Source organism: Antrostomus carolinensis, unplaced genomic scaffold, assembly GCF_000700745.2.
Source record: "Antrostomus carolinensis isolate BGI_N321 unplaced genomic scaffold, ASM70074v2 scaffold11290, whole genome shotgun sequence".
NCBI classification, from domain to species: domain Eukaryota; kingdom Metazoa; phylum Chordata; class Aves; order Caprimulgiformes; family Caprimulgidae; genus Antrostomus; species Antrostomus carolinensis.
The window spans coordinates 29,832-54,972 of NW_010286487.1; the positions used below are offsets into that span (position 1 = coordinate 29,832).

Below are 25,141 nucleotides of genomic sequence, written 5' to 3' on the forward strand. Positions count from 1 at the left end.
TTTGCCTGGCCTGCAGCGGAAGGCCACCACGATGATTAGAGGGTTGTAGAACTTGATAAATGAAGCAAGGCTGAAGGAATTGGGTTTGTTCAGTTTAAAGAAGAGAAAACTGACAGGGATATAATCTCATTTTCGCAGTACCTAAATGCTAGTTATAGAAAAGATGGACAGGACAAGAGGCAATGGGTGCAAGCTGATTCAGCAGAAATGCTTTATAGAAATCCTTCTTGTCTTGACAACTTAAACATTGGAATATGTTGTCCAGAGAAGTGGTGTAATCACCTGCACTGCAAATATTCAAGGCATGACATTGCAAGCTGTAGATGACCTAATCTTGATAACAGTTGGTAGCCCTATTAGGTTAGCCTATCTGACCTAAAAAGGTTGAGCAAGATGATGTTCAGAGGTCCATTCCAACACAGACTTCTTTATGATTCTATGATTGTGGGTTTTTTTGTTTTATATAGCTGACAAAACACTGCATTATTCCTGATAATTACTGTTGCACCTTTGAGTTCATACCTGAGCATGGCCATTAACATGGTTATCCCTCTGATCATCAGCTTCCTACAGGGCCAGAGTTCTTCTGACCACCTCTGAAATGATAAATAAACCTTTTAATATCTTATATGATTTATTTACTTTGAAATATTCCTGGACCAGAAGGGCTGATTTCAGTCAATTTCTTTGCATCTCAGTATAACCAAGCAAATGCCCAATGGTTATTTTTTGCTCTGTACAGCTACATAATAAACAAGGCAATTATTGCATGTGCATTCTTCTAGGAGAAAGAAATTTATCGATGGCCAATCAAAGAATCACTAAAAACTATGCTGGCGTGGGGATGGCGAATTGAAAGAACACGGGAGGGAGATTCCATGGCACTGTATAATCGGACACGTCGCATATCTCAAACCAGTCAAGTGAGCCATTTTACTAAAAGCTTGTTTTAAAAAAAGGCATACAAAATCTGCTCTCCAATTTTTGATTTTACAAATGATAAAATAATCCTGTAGCAGAAAAATAGGTGAAAGCATTTTTCACAAGCCGTTATACAATTCTGAAGATTGGTTTGAATTTCTGTTGACTGAAACTGGAACTTTCTTTCCCTGTTCCAAAGTAATATGTTAATAAACATTTTCAAAAAAAATGAACAAAACTGAAGTAGGAATATATTTGTACACTTGATTTAAAGTTAACTCCTTTATTTGGGTGAATTGTTTACTCATCAGTAGGTGATTACACATTAATAGTGAGTATTAACATGATTCTAATCTGCTAGCTTTTTTAATTTGGTGGCTATGGATGCCTTTAAGCTTGCAAAGAAATAAAAGTACATATATAAATTATTTTTATTTCTTTTTTTAAGGAAAATTAATACAAACATCAATGTTAGTGCAGCATAAAGTTTACATATATAGACAGCCAAAATCCTGAAAATGTTAAGGCTATATATATTTTTCCTTTAGAATAGCCTTCTTAAATCAAAATGCTGCAAGGATAAAATGGAAAAACACTGGCACTATATTCTCATATTGCTCCATATACTTTGTAATTAAACTGAAGAGAGGAGAAAATCTCTTTCATTCACACAGACACACATGGAGACAAACTAATGGCGGAAATAAAGTGAGGGGGAAAAAAAAATCTTTCCCTCTTTTGTCCACTCAGCTCTGCACAATTTACGTGTGTGAGTGGTGATATCCCTATGAAAAATGAGTGGTTGAACCTGCCTCTCCATTCTCTATAGACACTAGAAAGTGTATATCAAGTGATTTGATTTAGCACTTGGGCTAAATATAGTTTGCACAATATAATTACCTTCTGAAAATCTTAAATTCCAAATTTCCTGACTTTTGGGTGTTTATAATACCTGCCCCAAAGAATATACTGACAGAGATATTTGTATATACTTGAAGCATGAAGAGCTCATTAGAATGAATAGCTTTACAGTTGAGAGTCAAACTATATCAACATATGAAAACAGCTTTTGTAGCTAAGTTAGTCTTCCCTTACTATAATGAAATTATATAACTTTTCTAGGAGAATTTCTGAAGACTATAATATTTCAGAGTACACTCAACCTGTGTTTAAGATCTGTTGTGCTGTCGTGACACACACACACAAAATAGCATTTTCCTGTGTTCAGCTGAGAATTTTAATTATCTTTAACTGGTATCTTCATGTTAATGTAACAATGTTTGCTTCAGAAAACAATACAATATTTATTTACTGTGTGCTGCTTTTATGTCCTTTGTATTATTCTCTATTTAAAATATCTACCTTTTGAAAGGAGTCCTTTGAACTTCTAGAACTTGTACATGCTCATATACATGCATATGAAAATAGTATCAGACATTGGAACAAAATTCTGGACACTGTTGTTTCTAAAGGAAGATGTACCAGTGGGGGACAAGAATTTATCTGTTACAGCAGAATACATAGAGGAAAGCACAGCAATGCCCCTTTTCTAGCTGCATTTCTTGTGTCAGTGGCCTGCCATTCAGGGAATCTCTGTCTTTGTTTATCCTTCTTGGAACATTTGTGTCAATGTAACAAACAAACCTGTGATAAATTTAGGCAGTAGAAAGAAAGAATGATGAAATGGTAATATTTTCTGAGTGGGGAGGAGGAAAGGAAGAAAAAAGATATGTATTTAGTAGATTGTATTCCTACATGTAGAAATAAAGTTGAAAGGCAAAATTCAAAGTTTGATTTTTGCCTGAATTCACCTTAAGATAGATTGTCTGAGATTTCACCTGATGAAGAAAAAAAAAACAAACCAACCTAGAAAACGAAGAGATTTAATGATAACTTTAGTACGGCATTATCCACAGTGAGTTCAAATTTTAAACGAGTACAAGTGAAATTTGCATTTGAATGAGGGGGATTTGTGTCTGATGGCTGTCTGTCTTTGGGAACAAAATATGTAGACCCTTGCCTAAATCTCACTTAAGTTTACCACCCTTGATGTATTTTTTCTTGAACTACATAGGATCCTTTTGCTCTCTAGAGATATACAAGTGGCTTTTTCCTTAAGTTCTTTCCGTTGCTTTCAGTATCTTGTTAATGTTAGCTTCATATCAAATGCTTGTATAACTCCACTGTTTTACACATTTGTCATTCAGATCTCTGTAGATACAGCCCATGGTTACACTCCTCGAGCAATTGACATGAGCAATGTCACCCTCTCCAGAGACTTACATGTAAGTCAGAAACACTTAATATGCCTGCCTTTTTTTTTACAATTTGTTTTTTTCTTTTCTGATAGTTTATTTTAAACAAATTTTGTTCCTTATGTTGCTTTCTTTGATATGCTTTGATTTTGGTTTGTTGGTTGTTTTTTTGGTCTTTTAAATCATTGCTCTTTGATCCTATGTTGCTTTAAAAAACATGGTTCATGTTGAAAAGCTTCAAAGTTTGTTTTACTCTGGATTGATTTTCCCAGCTCGCTTTGTGAACATCTATCGTTTTGAAGAGAATCTTGCAGCATCAGCTTTTTTCTGTTTATCATTCATTTCTTCACCATTTTCCCAAAACATTTGGTCATTGCTCTTTTTTCTAAATTGAAGTAATAAGAATCAGGAGCCATTTTTACAACAAATATTATGAGAATAGAGAATGAGGAAGTTGAAGGTAGGATTTTGATAGATCTATCAGTAGATTGTTGTTAGTTGATAAATGAATGATGTGTCTTTAGAAAGTTAAGGTATTTTTCATGGTGTTTGATTTAGTATGGTGCTAGCTTTTACAGTCTACTAATTTACTGTGAGTATGGTTACAATATTATGTAGACATACACCAGATAGATTTAAATTAGTTAGCATGAGTGTTTGTACCAGCCTAGTGATGACAACATGGTGTTCAAAGCTGCTGTCAAAAAGTCCTGAAACACAGGGTTAAGTTTGCCCATACTGAGCTCGGTCATAGTGCAGGGAAACAAACAGCAGTGGTAAAGTAATTGGCTAACTACAGTATATACTGTACTGTGCCTCTGATCAAATTCTTCACACTGGTTTTCCCCTCCTTGATTCTTTATCTTGTAGTTTCCAGTTTTATATTTCTAGCCATTGTAAGTTGCTGGCTAGCTTTACAATAATAAGAATTTGCTGCCAGTTAACTATCATACTTGATATAAAACATTCAGTAGATTGCTGATCATTCCAAAGAGTTAACAAAATTAACACCTGAATAACACTTCTTCTGTCATTACACTCTTAAACTGATGGAACAGCTTCATTATAATTGCATTGTTTAACATTTGTGTAGACTCAGACTGTGTAGTCAAAAGACTGTGCAGACTTTATTTAATGCGCATGAAACAACTCTTGATGTGAACATCATCACAGTGTTATGATACAGTAAACCAAACCCAGGGAAAAGTAACTATCCTGTCACAAACCACAAAAGAAATGTCATTAGAACTTCTATTACTCCTGTTTACTTTTTTATGATATACCTGCTAACATTTGTCATTAATTTTATTTCCTTTGTAGCCCTCAGCTATAAAGCAGAGCTGGTTGGCTTTATGATTCATTTGTCCTTAATTATGAAGAGACGTCTTCTTTGAAACCAGCTTCAAAATCTGTTATTTAAAAGCTAAGCAAATTTAATTAAAATGCAATTTCAGTTATTAATTGTTCCTGATACTGTAATTCAGGAGATACCCAAACTTGTTAGGTATTAATGAGATCTGAGTTTTAAAAATGAACTGCATGTAAATTTGAACTTTTTTTAATGTTTAATATCTTGAAAATTGGAGTTCAGGACTAGATTCTTCAACTGTATTTTAAACTGCTGGGAAAAGTTAGTTGTTTTGAATAAAGTTAGTTGTTTAGGTTTTTTTTAACTAGTACATAAGAATTAGTGCCGTTTAATGTTTACATCATCCTGTGCATATACTGTGCTAGCAGGGATCATGCACATGTCTAAAATTGTAAGTCTGGGAAATACTTGTAATTTTGGTCTTAAGTGGTCACCTGGTCATATTGTGGCTTCATGAGTAGCTAGGTCTTGCTCTGAGACCAACTTCATAGCACCCTGCCTTCCAAGGAAAGAAAACCAAGACTACTCTACATTCTTCCAAGGTCGTAGTCTGGATTATCAAAACACCAGCACTAGAGTGTGCATGATAGAAGGCATCTACCATACAAGAGACATATGAGTAAGAATGTATCCACTGGAGAAAAGTTTATGAAACAAATTGTTCTATAGACAAAGAAGATATGGATGAAAATTTTCAAGTTGTTATCTGAATTCATGAGTGCTCTCCCAAATTAAGAAGCTGGTATTCAGAAATACTGGTTACTCAAAACCCTTATTGAAGATGATAAGCATGTTTTTGTAGGTCCATGAAAGAAGTGAAAAGTTAAATCTATAGAAAATTTCGCCACTGTGTACAGCTAGAAGGTATACAAACAGGACAGGAGAGATGGGTTTAAAAAGTTGTTTCATGTTGAAATAGTAGTTCCTACTGCTTAGAGACTGGAGAGCTTGTCTGTGTTTTGCTTAGTTTAGGGTCTAGCAGTCTGAGTTTGTTTTATAGGAACTTATCTGTTGTGCACACAGGAGAGAATTTCATGCTGAATAAAAAACTATGGCTGTTATCTATGGAATCCCTGGCAAAATGGTTGGTGCTTTTAACAGTATGCTCACACAAATGAGTATCCACCTTGACCAGGCTATATCCATGATTTATAGTCAGTCTGACGCAGCCAGCCGGAACAATATTGATTCAGTTCTCTGAATTCCTGTTCTTTTTTTTTCCTTACCAGGGCCTTCAGCAGGTTCTCACTGGCATTCTTTTGAGAATCAAGTCACTGTCTAACACCCCAATACTTTTTCCAGACTATACTCCTCTTTATAGTTCCTCCTTTTTCATATTAACAGTTTTCTCTTCAGCATCACGTTCCTAATTCCCATACATATACCCATCTTACCCAAGTTCTATATAATAATTTTTCAATAAAAACTCTTGTTTTCAGTGAACCATTGCAGTGTAATAGTATTGAACCTTACAGATAACAAAACTTGTTAATATCAACCAGAAAATTGTCCTTTTTGGGTGTTAACCACTGTAACACATATCACTAAGCTCTCCATTTTCCTAAGGCTATGGCTGAGATGATGGCCGAAAACTACCATAACATATGGGCAAAGAAAAAGAAAATGGAGCTTGAAGCAAAAGGTAATATTAACTATAGGTATTTAGAGTATTTTAAGTTCTCTATGATTAGCTTAGGTCATGTATTTGAAAAAACAGATGGGGGGAAAAAAAAGGAACATCAAATTTAAATTGACAAAGAAGAAACAACAAAGAATCTGTTCTTAATTAAATATTTTGTGATTTTTAGTGCCTGGAAGTTTTTATGGTACTGAGTGTAACAGATCTTGTTGAAGTAGTTTACCAATTCAAATATATTGAAGGAAGAGAAGTCAAGGCTTGAAAAGAAATTTAAGCTACATTAATACATTTTCCTTCTAGCATTAATATTCAAGACTATTGCCCAGTGTGCTCTGATTTAATTTGAATTACTTCTTTTATTACAGGTAGATCTAAAAGAGTGTTTACTAAGAACTGCACGTATCATATATTGAATTGACAGCGGAAAAACCTGGAGCTGATCCTTGATTCCACATAAAAATTTCATATGCTCCACGATCTCTGCTTACCTAAATGACAAATTTTGTCATGCATTTTGTAACTTACTGTTTTTCTTCTGTGTTTTTTTTTTTTTTAAAAAAAAGGTTTTTTTTAAAGCATTTTTTTTTTTTGTGCAGATAACATTATATTGGCATATGCAGAAAACAATATTTGGAGAAACAGCAAGTTCTCATTTCCAAATGACTGAAGATAGGGTTTTGTCTTATCTGAAAGTGTCAAGTCTAACTATATGCCCCAAACTTGGCCTTTTTTTTTTTTTTTTGAGTTCTATACTTGCTTTTTTTTTTATTATTATTAGTTGTAAGCTCTAGCAAAGGTACAGTAGTTAAAGTTTTATGAGAAGGTAGAGTTCTACCCGGAAGCACCTTTGATAAATGACTGTGAATTTCCATGTCTTTAATTATATTTCCCCTTAATACAGCTTTCATTTTAATTTTTACAGCTTTTTAAAAAATTTTCTTCAGGATAAGTAGCCACAGGATGGGCTAAGTCCGGGAGATTGTAGCCTACAGGAAGACTACATATTTAAACGGAACTATTGTATTTGGCAGCTTTGAAAGCAGATTTTTGCATCTGAACTACACTTCGATGAGAACACTGTATAGTGTTTTGCAGTATTGTGCACAGGAGCATAGTACTGAAAAGGCTGGAGGTGGCTATGGTGAATGGAGGAGAGGCTTCTGATGGAGAGTTTCTTCATGTGAAAAGTAGATGTATTTGTCAGCTGAGCAAAATGGCCCTCGAGAGTGTGGGTTTTTTCCTCCAGTGTATTTATATATATTTATAAGTGTATATATATATATATACACGTGCAGTCTTTAAATATTTTTATACATAGGTAAAGAATAGAACAGTAATGCAGACTTCAGATACTCCTATTTTTCATTTAAGACTTATATATGCAAGTACGTTAGCCACCTGAAAACTGCAAGTGTCATTCCCCTTTGTTGAACACTTCGTGTGTATTAATTGAATGATCTATTATAGTGTTAATGATTTCCATAGATAGGGCGTGTACACTTACTGTGCTTATATGCATTTTTGCATGTCTGCCTTCAGCTGTAATAAGGTGGAATTAGATCACTTATGTGATAATAGAATGAAATAAAATAAAACCATTTCAATGTTAAAGGCTGTAATTCCTAAAAAAACACCCAACCCAACCAACCAACCAACTAAAAATACCCCATCAGACTCGCCCACTAAGTTAACATTTTGCGTGTACTTAATTGAACTCAGGCAGGACTAATGGAAAATTTTAGAATATATGGCTTAAAAAAATCACCTAAGGATATGTCTCCAATATCTTCTTGAGGGAATTTTTTCCTTTTTAAAAATATTATTACTAGAGACTTGCTGTGGTATTTTTTTCTGAGATAAGTCTGATCATTACCCTTATAATTTCCTGGGGTTTTGTAGGAATTATCATAAAAACTTACTGTGATGGCCTATATGATGGTGAGTTTAGAAGGTGAAATCCTAAGAATGTAGCTCTTTGTGCAGATATTTATAATAATAATAGAAACTTTATTTTCCTGACAAATTAACTATCTACATTCAGAGACATATCAATACATCAGCTATTTGTAAGCAATACAATACAAATGCAGTTTATTCTGTTTATCTCTCCGTTTTGGCAGCATTGTTTGATCAGATTGGACAGTTGTCTGAACCACATTTGAATAATGTACTCTAATTTTCTGTCTTTAATTTATTACTATAAAGTACAACTATCACTTTCATATATTTTTAGATAAATGAAAGTGATACAGTTGTATCATTAAACTCCATTAACCCTTTTTGCTGTCATCAAAAAGTTGAAAAGCAGGACTATGTTTGTATATGCTTATATATTCATTTATATCTTGATTTTCTTATGAAATGCTGTGCTATTTATTGAAATATTTTCAGTTTCATTAAATTAAGTTGTAAATATGATGCACATTCATAACTGTTAGACATTTTTTTCTTCTTTAAGAGTTTTTGCAGTAGGTTCAACATATTTACGTGGTATTTGCAGCAGTTATGTTAGAACTATGTTTACTGACATGCATGAAGTTTCTATCTGAATATTTTGTAGGTTTGTGTGAAGAAACAGAAAAGTGCATTGTTGTTATTTCAGACTAGATTTTACTGTAATGTGCTATGTATTATTATGACAGTGCTTTTACATACCAAGATTTAGCATGTCAGCAGATAACCCTGTAACTGCTTTTTAATTCTCTTGATATTCCATAGTAGGAGGAGGCAACCATCCACTTCTTGTTCCGTATGATACACTCACAGCCAAAGAAAAAGCCAAGGACAGAGAAAAAGCACAGGATATTCTGAAATTTCTACAGATTAATGGATATGTTGTCTCCAGGTAATTCTCTATTCAGTATTAGTGTCACAGAAGGTTTCTAAACCTTTTTTTTTCTTTTGGAAAGAAAAATCTGTCTTCATGTTTAGGTTTCCATAGCTGAGAGTGAGGATGAGCTCCTTCATATAGGACATTGTAAGGAAGAAATGGATTATGGAGTTAGTAGCAGGGTTTTTGGAAGGCACAAGCAGAGTTCTCCAGAATCTCTATATGTCTTCCACCTCTCCTCTCAACACTGCAGCATGCTTTTTCTTTCTGGTGTGTCTCCATACATCCAACTATTAGTAAACTTGTTTATTTTCTACAAGTGATAGAATTATTAAGTCTTCATTACTGGTCAGGCACATGCACCTCCCTATAGGAGTTTCTAGGCAATTGCTTTGATAAGACAGTTTTATTTCTGAAATCTACTACTCATTTCTTTCAACTGAGTTAATTTGTAATGTTATTAAAATATTTTAAATGTGAAAACTGATAATTTTTTTTTTTAAACAATCCACAGTGTAAATGTAGTAATCAACAGAACATTCTTAATTCAGTATGTACACATGCTAGTCTCTGAAGAATAACATAGATAATTCCTTTTGGCTTTAATATGACATATTTACCAACTAAATGCAGTGTGAATAAAATTTTAATTAAATTGGAGGCTTGTCTGCCTTATCAGCCAGCATGGCTTAGGAAGTGTGAGTCACTAGGAAGCACTGAAGGCATATCTGAGATTTGTATGACTTTTACATTAGTAAGTGAATGAAACAGTCACAGAAATGGATTTAAGTAATCATTGTGAATTAATTAGCCTAGCACATCTACTTAAAATCTGCCTACTTCCTTTCTTTTATATCACATATGAAATTCAGCCCATTTATAGAGTCCCACTGCTAATCTAATAATTCTAGGTAAAATATTTCACCGTGGCTGGAATAATTCAATTTACTTCCCTTCGATAGAGTAGGATGTACAAAGAAGGTTATCAGTCAGTAAAGGTTTCTTTTCTCATCCCCTGTCAAAATGACAAAAGACTCCTCAACTGTATTCAAGGTTACCTGTTCCTTTTTGGCTAATCCTTTTTATTTCTGTCTAACTTAACATAAGTGAAAAGCAGCTTTTGGTTTTTGGAGAATTGGAAGGCTAAGACGGATGATAAGATAATTATTAAATTGGACACACGCATCATGTAGTAAATAGTTCCTGTTGCAACTAGATCCTCCTGTGCTAGTCAAATACGAATCTTTCTATCAGGTTAAACTCAATGTACCTGCTGCTCCTGTGACCAATGCACTGTCTAAACAAACAAGCATCTAATTTATGTTTTCCTTTGGTCTGCTTACCACTCGACTTTCTGCCACATAAGCCTTGCACACATTTATTTCCAGCCTCTTATTTGACAGTGACCATTCTAGTCTAGTGCACCCTCATGCAGCCTGAGTTCAGGGAAGATACAAACACTTGCCACCTGCCAAGCACATGGCACTCAGGCACATGGCTTGTGAACCATGGTCCCATTTTAGCTGCTGGCGCTGAGCCCCTCACTCACCTTACTGACACTGCCTCCCCACTTTAGCTGTTTTTTGGTACACACAGCTTTCCCACCCCAGCTGGGACTCCCACTTGCTTCAGTTGCAGATGCCACAGGCCAGGGGTACCTTACTCCCCGCACTGTGGGACTCCAGTTGTTAGCACCAAATCCACTCACGCCAGTCCCCTGCAGTAGCTGGCGCTCTGGGTTTAAAGTCTGTAGGGCACATAGAGATGTTCCTGAAAGCTATGACCTCTCCAATTACTGATGCTGAGACCCTCCTTCACTCCTGTTGCTGACACCACAGGCCTAGTGGCACCTACACCCCAAGTCTGACTCCAGTTGCTGACCCAGTATCTACTCATGCTGGTCTTTTGCCAGTAGCTGGCACTTACTCCTCACAGCACACACATACATACACATGGGATAGTGAGTGAGATTACACAGAGAGATAGTTAAGAAAGGATTTCATAAGAAGATGGGATAGACTCTAGTGATGAGGTGCAGGGCTCAGTCAGACAACTGTGTTGACAGGCAATGGTTTACATGTGACTTTTATACCCCTTTTTGTCTTTTGTACTTTTTGTTCTTCCTTGATCCTCCTCCCCTGCACATTCCATCATTAGTTTTTTTTAGTTCCACTGACCTGCCTCAGATGTTCCAAATCCTCATATTCTTCATGTCCTCCCCTCTTAGGAGTTGCAAAATCCAGGTGGCCCTCTCCAAAGTTTATTAATGGCCTATTAATTAGTAACTGGAGGCTTTTGGTCTCCAGCATTGTCTCCTTTGTCCCTTGTCTACCAGGTTTGTGTCTCTATGTGTTGTTGTTTATGGCTTCCCTCTTTTTGCCCCCTTTTGCATTGAAAAGGTCCTTGATCAGATAACATTAATGAAGCAGACTATTACACCCTCACAAGTATCAGCTGACAAAGCTGTTTTAGTTCCAGAATGTATTTTCCGAAAACTGAACCCTACCATCATCAGTGTTCTAATTTAAAGCAGAAATGTGCACTACACAGGCAGTTATATTCAGTAGGTATACTTTTTGAACTTGGAAAATAATTGAGTACTAATGTACTTGGTGCCTCTGACAATGGGGTGACAGACTCCCTCTCTGGTTAAGAATAGCTTCTTCATGTGCAGTCATTAAAGTCCTGATCCTGCAGAATCAAGGCTTATGTCATTGCCAACTGGTTGTTAGCAGACATCAGCCCAAATCATGGAACTACTCTGCAGATTCATACTTGTTGGATAAAGATAAGCTTTTCATATCAGACTAGTAGCTATGATGAAACATACTGGAAAAGGTAAACTGCAATCCCATCACTTTGATTTGGTTTTCCCCTGATATTTCACAAATGCTGCTATTCAAAGTTTTTTCCATTACAGACAGACTTTCAGGGAAAAGTCATTATGAGGGAGACTAGTTTTCTTTCCATTACAGACAATTACTTCCCCATTTCAGGGAAAAGTCATTATGAGGGAGACTAGATTTATTTCTGGTTTTGATTGCTTAACTAGAAGTATCTTGGCAGTTCCCTCTGTCCCTGAAGGGAAATGCAAGACAGTAATGCTTTACAAGTAAGGGAAAGAAATTACAATGATACTGATTGACTAGTCTCATTTTTCTGTAACCTCCTACTTGGGAAATCTGTGTTGTAACTTAACAAATTGCTCAAAACCTAAATAAGTGAAAGAATACTGTTTACTTCAAACAGAACAATTCTTACGTTACTAAGCAGTTAATCATTACTAGAGACAATGGCGTCAGACTATGTGGAAAGGTCACACTGCTTTGAGTACTTTTGCCTGTGTGAAAATTGACTTGCTTCTTTTTATAGAGGACTTAAGGACCTGGAATTAGACACACCTTCCATTGAGAAACGCTTTGCCTACAGTTTCCTTCAGCAGCTTATAAGATATGTGGATGAAGCCCATCAGTACATTCTGGAGTTTGGTATAGTACTCGTTATGCATTTTCTTAAGAATTATCAACTAAGATGTTTCATATTATGAAAACAGCTAGAAAATTTCAAAAAAATGACACATTCTAGGACTGTGAGTTTTCCCTCTAGTTGTATACAGTTGTGAAGATGATGAATTTTGGGAAGTTGTGTATTTCCCGTATTCATTCCAGTTTTACATATTCATTCTCCAGAATAAGTGTTCAGCCAAAATTTATAATTACTTTCATTCTTTGAAAAAGAAAATTAGCTGCCCCCTTGTATTTATGCAGAAATAGATAATATCTCATGTACAGACATTAATATTTTCTATTCACATGTAATCCTTTTTTCATAGAACAAACTAAACCATTCATTTGTACCATTCTGAAATTTTCTCTGGAGGAGGAAGTTGAATAGAGAAACCTCTTTAACACACTCCCACAATGGGAATGTTCTTTCACAAACACTCAGCATGTGTTTCGTCGACAGTGTTACGTAGGAAAGGATTTAACTTGATCTGGTTTTGTTAAAGATAAGAAAAATAAAAGTTTGGTGACCCAAGTCAGCTTCTTACATGAGCAGTGAAAACCAAAAAACCTGACCAGATGCAGCTTCTGTGTGACCATGTGAGTTGTAATGCCACGTAACATATACTGTGCCTCATGTCTAGGCATAGATGCTGTAATTGACAGTATTAGTGGCAGAAATAACAGGGAGATTGAATAAATTGACGATCATCTAAAAGCATGTCTAGTTTTAAAGAGGAAATTATCAAATTTATGAATTGTTACATGCCATGGTTGCTTACAGTAGGAAAAGACTGGCCTTGATCACTCATTGGGTTACTTCCACTGCTAATACCTGATTATCCTGGCTTCTTTCTGCTTAATCATATAGATTTCACATAACTGCAAGCATGATAATGAATAAATACCGAAACACTAGAAACAATGTTGACACAAATACCATTTCATGTCTCTCAATGAGTTAGTAAAAAGAAGATTATAAGTAAAGCATAAATAGTCTGGGAGCTTTACCAAATTATGTCTTTAAAAAGTATTGTATTTTTGTAGTAATGGGGGAAGTGAGGCAATTTTTATTTCAATTGGGTAGTTCTAACCATTAATTTTGTTCTTTAGACAAAGTCCACAAATAAATAGCAAAAATTTGTTAATTACTTTGCTCCTGGGAACAACTGGAGAAAGGTGTTCCTTTAATATCTGAGTTCAGGCTTCCAAATTGTTACTAATAACTAGAAAAATACAAACATAGGACCAGATTTTCATCTCACAAAAATATCCTTATCTCTTTGGACTATGAGATGTCTACACTTTTATGAAGATTTGGACAATTACTCTTGTGTTTTATGTGCTGTAACTTTTCTTCTCATGGAGTAGTCATAAGATGCCACTTTAACTAGTGTGTATACTGTTTGTGGTATCTTAAAACTACATCTAAAGATGACTAGAATTGTTTGTTTATAGTGTACACTTTCTAAGAAAAATGTAGAATATACTGTAATTGGGATATATGACAGGGAGCTTAATTTTCTTTCTTTGCAGATGGTGGCAGCAGAGGCAAAGGAGAGCACTTCCCATATGAACAAGAAATCAAGTTTTTTGCCAAAGTACAGTATATCTTTGCTTATTCTTTGTCAACATAGCAAGTAGTTGAAGTGAGAAAGTATTTTTTAGTGAACGTTATTATTGTTGTTATAGTTGTACTTTTCTGTGTTAAATTCATTATTTATAGAATCATAGAATGGTTTGGGTTAGAAGGGACCTTAAAGATCATCTAGATCCAACCCTCTGCCTTGAACAGCAACACCTTCCACTAGACCAGGGTGCTCAAAGCCTCATCCAACCTGGCTTGAAAACTTCCAGGGAGGGGGCATTCACAACTTCTCTGGGAAACCTGTTCCAGTGTCTCACCACCCTCACAGCAAAGAATTTCTTCCTCATATCTAATCTAAACCTCCCCTCTTTCAGTTTGAAGCCATTACCCCTTGTTCTATCACTACCTGCCTTTGTAAAAAGTCTCTCTCCAGCTTTCTTGTAGCCCCTTCAGGCATTGGAAGGCTTCTATAAGGTCTCCCCGAAGCCTTCTCTTCTCCAGGCTGAACAGCCCCAACTCTCTCAGCCCGTCATCATAAGAGAGGTGCTCCAGCCCTTGGATCATCCTCATGGCCTTCCTCTGGATTTGTTCTAACAGTTCCATGTCTTTCTCGTGTTGGGGGCTGCAGAAGTGGACACGACACTCCAGGTGGGGCCTTACGAGAGCAGAGTAGATGGACATCTCCCTCGACCTGCTGGCCATGATTATTTTGATGCAGCCCAGGATATGGTTGGCCTTCTGGGCTGCAAGCACACATTGCTGGTTCATGTTGAGCTTCTCATCCACCACCACTCCCAAGTCCTTCTCTTCAGAGCTGGTCTCAATCTACTCTGCAGCAGACCCCCACTGTAACATCCCCTTTCCCTGCCTTCCCTTTAATCCTGACCCATAGACTCTCAGTTAGCTCCTTATCTATCTCCAGGTGGAGCTCCATACACTCCAGCTGGTTGTTGACATAGAGGGCAACACCCCCTCCTCGTCTCCCCTGCCTGTCCTTCCTGAAGAGCCTGTATCCTTCCATGCCAACACTCCAGTCATAGGAGCCATCCCACCATGTCTCTATGACAATCAGGTCATAGCCCTTCAGGCATGTACACATCTCCAACTCCTCTTGTTTATTCCCCATGCTACGTGCATGGGCAATAAACATTTAAATTCATTAATTAAAATCAGTAGTAATAAAAATAGCTTGAAAGTACTGTTGGATGAAGTATAGGTGTGAAAAAATTACAGGACTATATTGTTATTCTCATTATTTCCTTGCTCCATGATATGCAACTACTCATATGATGTTATTCACAACCTCCCTACATTTTCTGTTTACTGTCTTAGTCTTATTCTGAAGATCTTTCATTTACAGTCTTCGGGCAGATAAATGTGAGCAATAGTTACTGGAATTAACACAGCTATGTATCTGTCAGATTGGAAGGGCCCTCTGGAGGCCATCTAGTCCAGCATCACCTAGAGCAGATTGCCCAGGACCATGTCCAAACAGCTTTTGAATATCTCCGAGGGTGGAGACTCCACAACCTCTGTGGGCAACCTGTGCCAGTGCTCAGTCACCATCATGGTAAAAAAGTGTTTCCTGATGATGACAGGGAACCTACTGTGTTTCAGTTTGTGCCCATTGTCTCTAGTCCTGTCACAGGGCACAATTGAAAAGAGCCTGGCTGTATTTTCTTTACACCCTTCCTTCAGGTATTTATACATGTTGATGAGATTCTTCCTAAACCTTCTCTTCTCCAGGCTAAAGAGTCCCAGCTCCTTAAATCTCTTCTCATTTGAAAGATCCTCTAGTTTCTTCATCATCTTTGTGGTTCTTCACTGGACTTTCTCTCCAGTACATCCATGCTTCTCTTGGACTGGGAAGCCCAGAACCAGACACAGCACTTCAGATGTGGCCTCACCAGTGCTGAGTAGAGAGGATAAATCACCTCCCTGGCCCTGCTGACAAAGCTCTGTCTAGTGCAACCCAGGATGCTGTTGGCCACCTTTGCAGTAAGGATGCATTGTTGGCTCGTGGTCAGTGTCCTCTCCACTGAGACCCCCTGATCCTTCTCTGCAAAGCTGCTTTCCAGCTGGCCAGCTTTCAGTGTGTACTGGTACATGGTGTTATTCCTTCTCAGGTGCAGGACTTTGCAGTTGCTCTTCCTCAAAGTCATGAGATTCCTGTGAAGCCCAATTCTCCTTTTTGTGTCAAGAAGTTTTTATACATTATAAATTATCTGCTTATGTCTTTTGCACATAAAAGCTTGTATGGTGTTTGCATATTCAAAGTGCCTTTTGAATTCATTAGTGAAAAAGCAAAGACAGCTGTTTGCAGCATTTTCTAACCTTGATATCCTTGCAATAAATTGTAATCTCAGTACCTTCCATGTGGTACTATTTGCCAAGGTCATTGACTCAGAAGCTAGCATTCCAACTGCTTTTGAACCATGCTCCAAAAAGGAAGCAATTTCAGATTTTCTTATTGTCTGTTTATTTTGAATCTCCTCCTGGCTGACACCTGCAGTGGACAGTGAGTAATGGTCACCACATGAAGTAAACAGGAAATCTTCTGTGGAAAAGCCCTTAATGAATGAGGATGTTTTGGGAGTTTTACTTGATAGCATCTAGATTTAAGTGCCAGTAGTGCACTGGCAGTTTTAAGTGATTTCTTTACTTAAACCTACATTAAAAGGCATGAACAACAGTAATTGTGTCTGGGTATGTGGTACTGGAAAAATCTTAAATTGTGAGATAAAATAAAGTTATACTTTCTGCTTTGTGCTCCTCCTAAAGAAACCACAGATCCAGTCCCAGAGATAATGTAAAATTTTTCTACTGCCTTTCCTGGTGACATTTTAAGTGCCTTGAATACTAACTGAATTCAAAGAGGAATAGGCATTAAAGAAAAAATACATAGAGATTTTAAAAGAGAAAACACATTTGAAATCTCCTGTCTTCAGCTGTGACTTACAAAGAGTAACACAGAACATAGTAAAGAAAGCCCTGAAATAACCACCTCTTTCTGATGTAATTTCAGGTTGTGCTCCCTTTGATTGATCAATATTTTAAAAATCATCGCCTGTATTTCTTATCTGCAGCAAACAGGCCTCTCAGTAGTGGAGGTCATGCCTCTAATAAAGAGAAAGAAATGGTGACAAGGTAAAACTTAAAATAATATTAATGTTTATGTATATGTGTGTTTGTCTTTAAACAGCAGCAGTTGATTGTGGGAAAGTGAGAAGTGGGAGGCAGAGAAATATTTTTATGAACACACAAATTAAACTTTTTTCACTTTCTTTTCCTGTTAGGAAAATTCATTGTATAAAATGAAGAGAGGAGTACAGAGTTACGATTATATGCTCTTTTAAAGGTAGTGGTGATTATTTTAGCATGCAAGGAACTTAAATTGAACATAATGTGCAACAATACATCAGTTGCACAGTCTGTGGCACATGCTATACAGATATGTATCAGTTTTCACTGTTAGAAATAGGTATATTCTGAAGTCATTATTCCTGCAAAATTTTGTGGTAGATATAAAAACCAAACGTATTTATAACTGTGTTTCAGTAAGTATCGTTATTACTGCCCACCATAAAAAGTAAAAATGAGAGCTGCATTCTTTCTGCTCTTCGGTTTTCTAAATAGTAATAACAGTAGTAATATGACAGAAATATCCACTTGATCTTTTCTCTGAAGTTATCAATTTTTAGACCATCTCTCAGATATATTTTCACTTAATTTCACTTCTGATTGAATTGAAACCCTATTTCACATTTAGTAAGGTGGACTACAAGCTTCACACAGAACCTGCTGCGTACCTGTAATGTACAGGTATCATGGTTGCCTTCTTGGCTGTTCTTGGGTACTGAACCATGCAAAACTGAATTGTTGTTCTTTGAGGCTAACAGCCAGTTGATGGTCCTATAGCCATGTAGGGTTTGTAAGACTGTCTGAATACTGAGTGAAGTTTATAGCAACAATACTAAGCATAAGCAAGTAATGACTGTCTTGACCCTGCGTCGTCTCATGGAATAATTTGATCTGACAGCTTGGATGAATGGCGTTCTTCAAAGAATTGAAAAACTCTATCAAAATGCATGCATCTAGATAATTTTCCACTCTGAGCTGCTGTTTTTCTGTCTATAATGTCCTGGATAACAATATTTTCACAGTGATTAAATCATGTCAGTAAACCCCATACTTCTGGAATATGCCAAACATGGATATATCAGCATACATGCTGCATAGATTCAGGACTTTTGCACATATGGTGTCTAGCTATGTGAGATTCCTGAACATGTAGCCCAGCAGAAGGATCAGAGCTGCGGTCATACTTGAGTTACCTGCCATCCAGAAGTGTCAGCCAAAGAGAAGAAAACACATGCAAGGAAACCTTGGATGAATGATAGCTATTACCAGTGCTATTGAGCACTTTATTTCTTAATTATCAAGACACAAAATTTATAGAAACTACATTATATGATCCATTTCCTGAAAAGTTGTTTTGGGTCATTTGAATAGATTCCCAATTTCTTTTTTCTTTGTTGAGTTTTCCTGTTTAGAATTGTTTGAGTGCAACTCGTGTAGGATTTTCTTCTAGCTAAGGGCAGTTCCTGGCTGCTTTCTTTTTCCAATGAAGATACGCTTGCAGTCATTCAGCTATGGAAGAATATAATTTTGGGTATTGATAATGCAGTGACAGTCTTAGCATGTGCTATAAGCATTCCATGTTCAGCAAATACATTAAATCCAGATCTATTCTGAAGTCAAATACAGGTCAGACCTCTTCTTGAAATGTGGCATTATATTCTACCGTATTTGTAACCAGCCTCTTCAGGATTGGGCTTTTTGCATTTCTCATCTATTAGACCATCTTACAAGTCCTTGTACTACAGCAGTTGTATAAAATTAATTCTGAACATCAGTCTAAGTACTGGCCATTTGGACATTTTTATTTAACCTAAAGTAATTACAATGGAGATAATAGATTCAGTCTGACTTTGTGAAAACATAGCATCTGCTGAGTGCTACAGTCAGTTGAGTAACATTTGTATGTTAGAAAATAAGAGAGGTTGTGAGCTATTTAATGACTTCGTTAGACACAAGTTTTATATGATGCTAACATGCATCTGTACAATGTTTTCCGTTGGACTAGTTGAACCAAGATCCTTGTGAAAGAATATATAGTATATGTCTGCCTCACAGAATAAAAAGTGAACAGAGATGTCTGAACATGCACCAGCCAGACTCATTTCTAAAACAGAGCAGTTGCTGTTGCTATAGTGGATCACTGTGCACTGGCTAATTAGCTGGATTCAACACCACATTAACCTGGCTGTTCAGATTCTGGACATAAATGTTTCCATTTGGCACCATTCTCTTGTCTGTCAATGGAACAACATGTTCAGATCTCATCCATAAACTGTGCAGACATGCTTATGGTGTCTTTTGCTTTTAAATCAGAGGTTGATAACTAGCCTGTGTGCCTAATAATTAAGTAGCTTAATAAAATGACATGATATTGTTCATGTCATTTATGGCAGATGAGGGGTTTTGCAGCATAAAACATAACACCAAAATTGATGTTGCTGTTGGAGATAATTCTCAGACTAAATTGGATCATGAAGATTGAGCTAACCCTTCCTAAATCTGGAGGCCAGGTCAGTTTGGACAGGGCAGTATGCTCCTGCTTCTATGAATTAACGCAAAACTTTGTTCTTCATTGTCCTGAATGGGGCACTGCTCATCAGCACAGGGAGTAATTTAAACTTGAAATGAAATATTGATCATATCCATTTTTGTTGATTTTTTTAACCATGTAAGAGGCTATTTTTCATGTTAAGTATGTTTAAAAAGCAATATATTTGAAAATAAATTCTCATTTACTTCAAGATGACAAGGTCCAAATTGGACTAGTTAAACATTTGCCATCAAACACTTCAATTAATCTGATTTCCTTACCCTTTGTTTTCAAATTGTCAGTGATATCCTGGGTCACACACTGACCACATTTTACTACTTAAAGCTTTGATGATTATTTCCTTGTGGATTATCATATAAGATGCTTTTATATTAATTAGCTTTGCTTTCAATTTTTTTTGTTTCTTTAATTACAATATGTGCTTATTTAACCATGTTTGTTAAGAATATGCACTTAAAAACTCTTTCTTTAGTACTCTGTCCCACATTCTGCTCAGATAATTGATTCTTTCTGCGTGACATCATGTTGCTTTTCCTGCTCATATATCAGCTGTTATTTTTTCTTTCTCCCCCCCTCCCCCTTATTTTTTTCCTTTTCCCTTCTCTTCTCTTTTATTTTTCTTTTGTCTTCAGCCTGTTCTGCAAACTTGGAGTTCTTGTCAGGCATAGGATTTCACTGTTTGGTAAGGAGACCCTTGACAAATACTAGCATGGCCATCACTTGGTTTTCTTTGCCATTTTTTGCATTGTGTTACGTGCTGCTTTGTTGCATGCTGCATGGCTGAAATGCATGGTCTTCCCAGACCACTAATTGTTTAGGCTGGTAGATCACATAATTTATTAGATGGAATAAAAAGCTTTTGTAGTTTTCAGACTGGGGGTTTTTGTTTAATTTTCCACATGTCTTAACTAATATCTGGATTTCATTATCCTACAAAAGAATTTTGGTGATTTAATTATAATTACTAATTTCTTATTTTATTCTAAATTGTTTGGGAAAAACAGAGCATCAGAAATGCACATTTTTATTGGAAAGTCATTAAGGAAAATTTGTAGTGAGCTGAAATGCTTAGTTATGTTCTGTGGAATTCTTAAATATTCCCAGATGTGCTTGACTCCACCTATGCATGTGTACTAGCTTTTTGGTATTATGTGAATCTAGCAGGAGCTCGGTGTTTGTCTTATGCCATGTGAAAAATCACTTAATTGAAGTCAATTTGAAGTCTGTATCAAGTGTATACATTATATGCAGTGTGTGGCACAGTCATTTACTCTGCAATTTTTTCTTATGCCATGGTGATAGGAGAGTTGAAGTAGTAGATCCTATGCATATATGTTTCTTATTTGGATGTGTTGCAAACTTCAGCATCTATGAACATACCTAATTGGGTATTTTTCTAGTGAATTAGAATTTGATTAAGATAGCATGCATCTAACTCAATTCCTACATATTTCATTCAATTTGAAGGGAAGGAACTTACTTTCTGCAGCAGTGTGGTGTTTAAATAACTTACAGACCTTTATGAAAACCATTAAACTGAGAAGAAAGATTGGAAGTTATTTTGGGATATCGCTTTTAAATATGTTTTGGGATGAGCTGAGTGGATTTTCCTGTAAAGACAAAAGCTCATAGGAGGAATGGAGTTATTTCTGCAGCTGTGTGGCATTTTTGCAGCTTTTTCTGAAGGGTGGAGTATGTCACAAACGTACACATAAGCTCTCATTTTATACCCTAGGCTGTTTCTTCAAAGAATGAACTAGCTCAGGTATACTATTAAAATTTTGCAAATCTTTTTCATTATTGTGTGATTTGCTTTTTTTTTCTTTTTTTTTCTTTTTTTTTTAAATGTGTAATAGTTGAAGTTAAAAATCTAAGTCAATGTAACTTTCTTCAGTATTAAAGAAAAGATCTTTTCCATTACACATCTCAGCTTCCATATTTCCTGTTGTTTGGGTTCAAGTGGTAGAAGGAGATAAGTCAGATGGGATCAGATGAGTATTCATTATGGCTACAGTTTGTTTTCTAACTCTTTTCCTAGTATGCAGTAACTAACAGAATACAAAATCTTTATACCAACACAGAAGTGTACTGTAGTTTTTCCATGAGTTATGACAAGGTCACCGTAAGGCTCTGGAGAATGGTCATTTACTGTGGACCTACTCACTCAAGTCAAATTCACCCTAAGGGATTTCCTTACCTTGACATTGAATTACATCATGTCATCAAAAGAATTGCCTGTACTCCAGCAAAGATAATGCCTGTGTAGAAGAGGGGAAAATGCTCATGAGGACAGCCTCTGAGCACAGCTGGGACCGAGAAAGTTTTTTGTGCATTTTGGAGGCATCTTAAATGAGAAACAGGTGCTTGATAATAACCTTTATGGATAGCGAGGAGTTTGCTATAACAAATAAAAAATACTATATGGTTTTGCAGCATAGGTGTTTTATATTATTGTGAATTTGAATGGTACTTCTGAAGATACAGCTGCAAGTACAAAAGTTATTAGTAAAACTTGTGTAGCTTAAGCTGCATACACAAGTCTTAGTAAAATGAGAAATTAAGCATACAAGTCTTCCAGAGTGAACTTAAACAGTTAATTGCATTTGATATCTAGGAGTGCCACTGAGATTGTGGAATTGTAATCAGCATTAAATTATTATTTCTTTACACTGTAAAAGTAGATTTTGACACAAACAATTTACTGTTTGAGAGCTATAGCTGTACATCAGTAAGACTGTATTGATTTACTTATTATTAGTGGGATGAATTTGAAAGTTTTTAGTGAATAATTTTGGTGAATTGAGCATTTGAATTTGTAGTTTCTCAATTTTAAAAACAAACTTATATGACTAGTTTGATTCATTTTTTATATTTAAATCTCCAGAAAGACATTCTTTCTATATAAGTATGTAATTATTTATTTATTTTTTTAAATCTTCATATTGGTAATACAGACCTGTGTAATCTGAAATAAAAGGTAGCTGGATGAGACATCAGATAAGAAATGCCTGGTTTTGTTCACTCATTTTTGGGAACTTAGAGAAATTATTCAGAGGAGTTCCTAAAAAGAAACGGAAAGCTTTCTCTGCCTAATGAGATCCTGAATGTATAAATGTCCTTCCAGTGAGGCATCCTGGGATCAATATCTATATTTGCAATAGAGCAACAGTTCTTCCCTCATGATGTAATAACACAGCTTTCAAGAATTGTTAGGACTGCACCTCATGGGATCAACTGCAATTGTAATAGATGCTGAATGGTGATCCAACCATCAGCCTGATATTTATACTAGCTCCTGGAATACTTTTAGCCTTAAAACCTCTTTAACTGATGTGGTTTAATATTTGCATGTGTCCAGCCTCTATTGTTTTGAGTTGTGTGGAGAGTTCCTTTAAGGAACAGCTCTTATTTCAATTTTTATCCTATTGAATTGTATTTGTCACCTGCTCCTCTTTCATGACGTACTGAAATCTTATACACTGCACATTCATTTCTACAACAGAGTATTTTTTATCTAGTTTTCAGGTGTCTGAAAACCAGGAACATTTTCAATTAATAAATAATATTTTTAATTTAAAGAAGGTTCACATAAACACTGTGAAATACTGTCAATAGTAATAAAACTGATTTCTTTAGAAAACCCCTCATTTTAGATTTCATAACTCAGTTTAAATATGGATGGCCTTCTGAAATTGACTTCTGACCTCAGGCTGGAAGCAAACTAAATCTTCAAATGTTCAATTTAAAAGGATTTTTTTTTAATTTTTTTTTTTTTAGTTTTAACTGTGGCATTTTAAGGTAAAATATTTTAAAAATACTCTTTATTATGGGTTTTTGTTTTAGAAACACAGTCAAAACGAATAAATTTCTGTCATTGAACAAAAGCAAGACGCGAAATTTCCACTGAACCTAAATCTGTATTTCATAACAATTTGCATTTTCTAAGGTTCTGTAACAAATCCCGCCTGAAGGACATCTTCCAGAAAAGAAATTTAATGATAATTTTGAAAGCCTGTTTTTAGTATTACACGGATAAATTGGCCAAACTCTAGTATGTCAATCAGTTTAGATTGAAGGGGGCTGCATTTATCATGATCACTGAATTCTGCTCTGATATCCCAGTCTATGGAACCAACCACACTGCAGTATCTGCTAGAGGGTTATACCTAAAGCTTGTCTGGTTTTCAGAATAACTAGATGAATTTCTGACCCTTCCATCTGGTTGCAGCATATGTACCTGATTCCTGATGAATACATGGCTCTTGAAATATGTCTACATGATATTAATAGCTTGCCAATGTAAATTTTCAGGGAGCTGGAGTGAGCACCTCTATACTGCACTGTAGCATGCAGCGTATGCACACCTGCATGATGAATGTTAAGATACTCCTTCATGACAGTCTAATCCACAGCCTAAGTCTGGGTTGCTCTGAATATTCCCCTCCACCCCTGCTGTCATTAGCACAGTCCTGCGTTCTCTTTTTCATCAGCACTGGCATTCATATCACCAGAGCAGTAAAATAGTAAGGAAAAAAAAAAAAAAGAAAAAAAAAAGGAGGTGGTAAAAAAATTATTCTTGTTTGGGAGGGAGGGTTGAAAGGATTTTTTTAGGCCACCTCAGCTTTCTCATCTGCTCGCTATATCACTGCATGACTGCCAGTGCAAAGAGGATGGGGCTGCCTGGCTAGGGGCAGCCATGGAAGCTGTGGTCAAGTTTGTTTAATCTACTGTGGATGAAAGCCACCACAGTGCATCCTTGTTTGATATCACAGAACAACATTCTCGGTGCTGCAATAAACCTCCCACTCCTTCCTTGCAATTTATCTTTTAAAATCTCTATTTCACTGAAGCAGTTAATAATTTTAGTTGTGTGTTTGCGTATATTTTCAAGTGCAACAACCACCAGTGAGAAAGCATAGTACACTGTATACAGAGGACAGTATTTTCAGACATCTATCTTATATTAAACATTCATTTTTAATTGAGAAAATCTAAGTATATATAGAAGGAAGAAAAGGAATTTTCATTTTTTGCAGAGATTCAGTAAAAAATCTATTAAATAAGCTGTGGGACAAATTTGTGTAGCCTAAATGCGTTCTGGATTTAAAAAGTGAACTTAGAGGTGGCTTGTACACAGCAACATCTTGGGATGTGCATATGCATACAAGGCATGTTCTGTGTTAGTTCCCTTTTTACATACATAAATGTGAAAAAAACCATTGGTTATGGGAGATGCATATTATGTCAGAGACTGTTAGTCATGTGGGCCACCCATGATCCTGCTATAAATGGCTGCAGTCTATTGGTAACACTAGGGAGCTAACCTTTTTGATGACATTTTATA

General features: G+C 36.0%; 1 protein-coding gene across 1 annotated transcript in view; it reads left to right on the forward strand.

The window, feature by feature from the left end:
* The window catches only part of LOC104528866 (ryanodine receptor 2), a gene marked incomplete at both ends in the record, with an annotated part of 85,074 nt that overhangs the window by 28,500 nt on the left and 31,433 nt on the right, over nt 1–25,141 (forward strand). The window contains 8 exons of the mRNA XM_029086223.1: nt 786–923; nt 3,129–3,206; nt 6,112–6,187; nt 8,903–9,029; nt 12,387–12,502; nt 14,054–14,118; nt 17,131–17,252; nt 20,430–20,479. Coding sequence (XP_028942056.1) covers nt 786–923; nt 3,129–3,206; nt 6,112–6,187; nt 8,903–9,029; nt 12,387–12,502; nt 14,054–14,118; nt 17,131–17,252; nt 20,430–20,479 — 772 coding nt within the window. The remainder of the gene's footprint in view (nt 1–785; nt 924–3,128; nt 3,207–6,111; nt 6,188–8,902; nt 9,030–12,386; nt 12,503–14,053; nt 14,119–17,130; nt 17,253–20,429; nt 20,480–25,141) is intronic.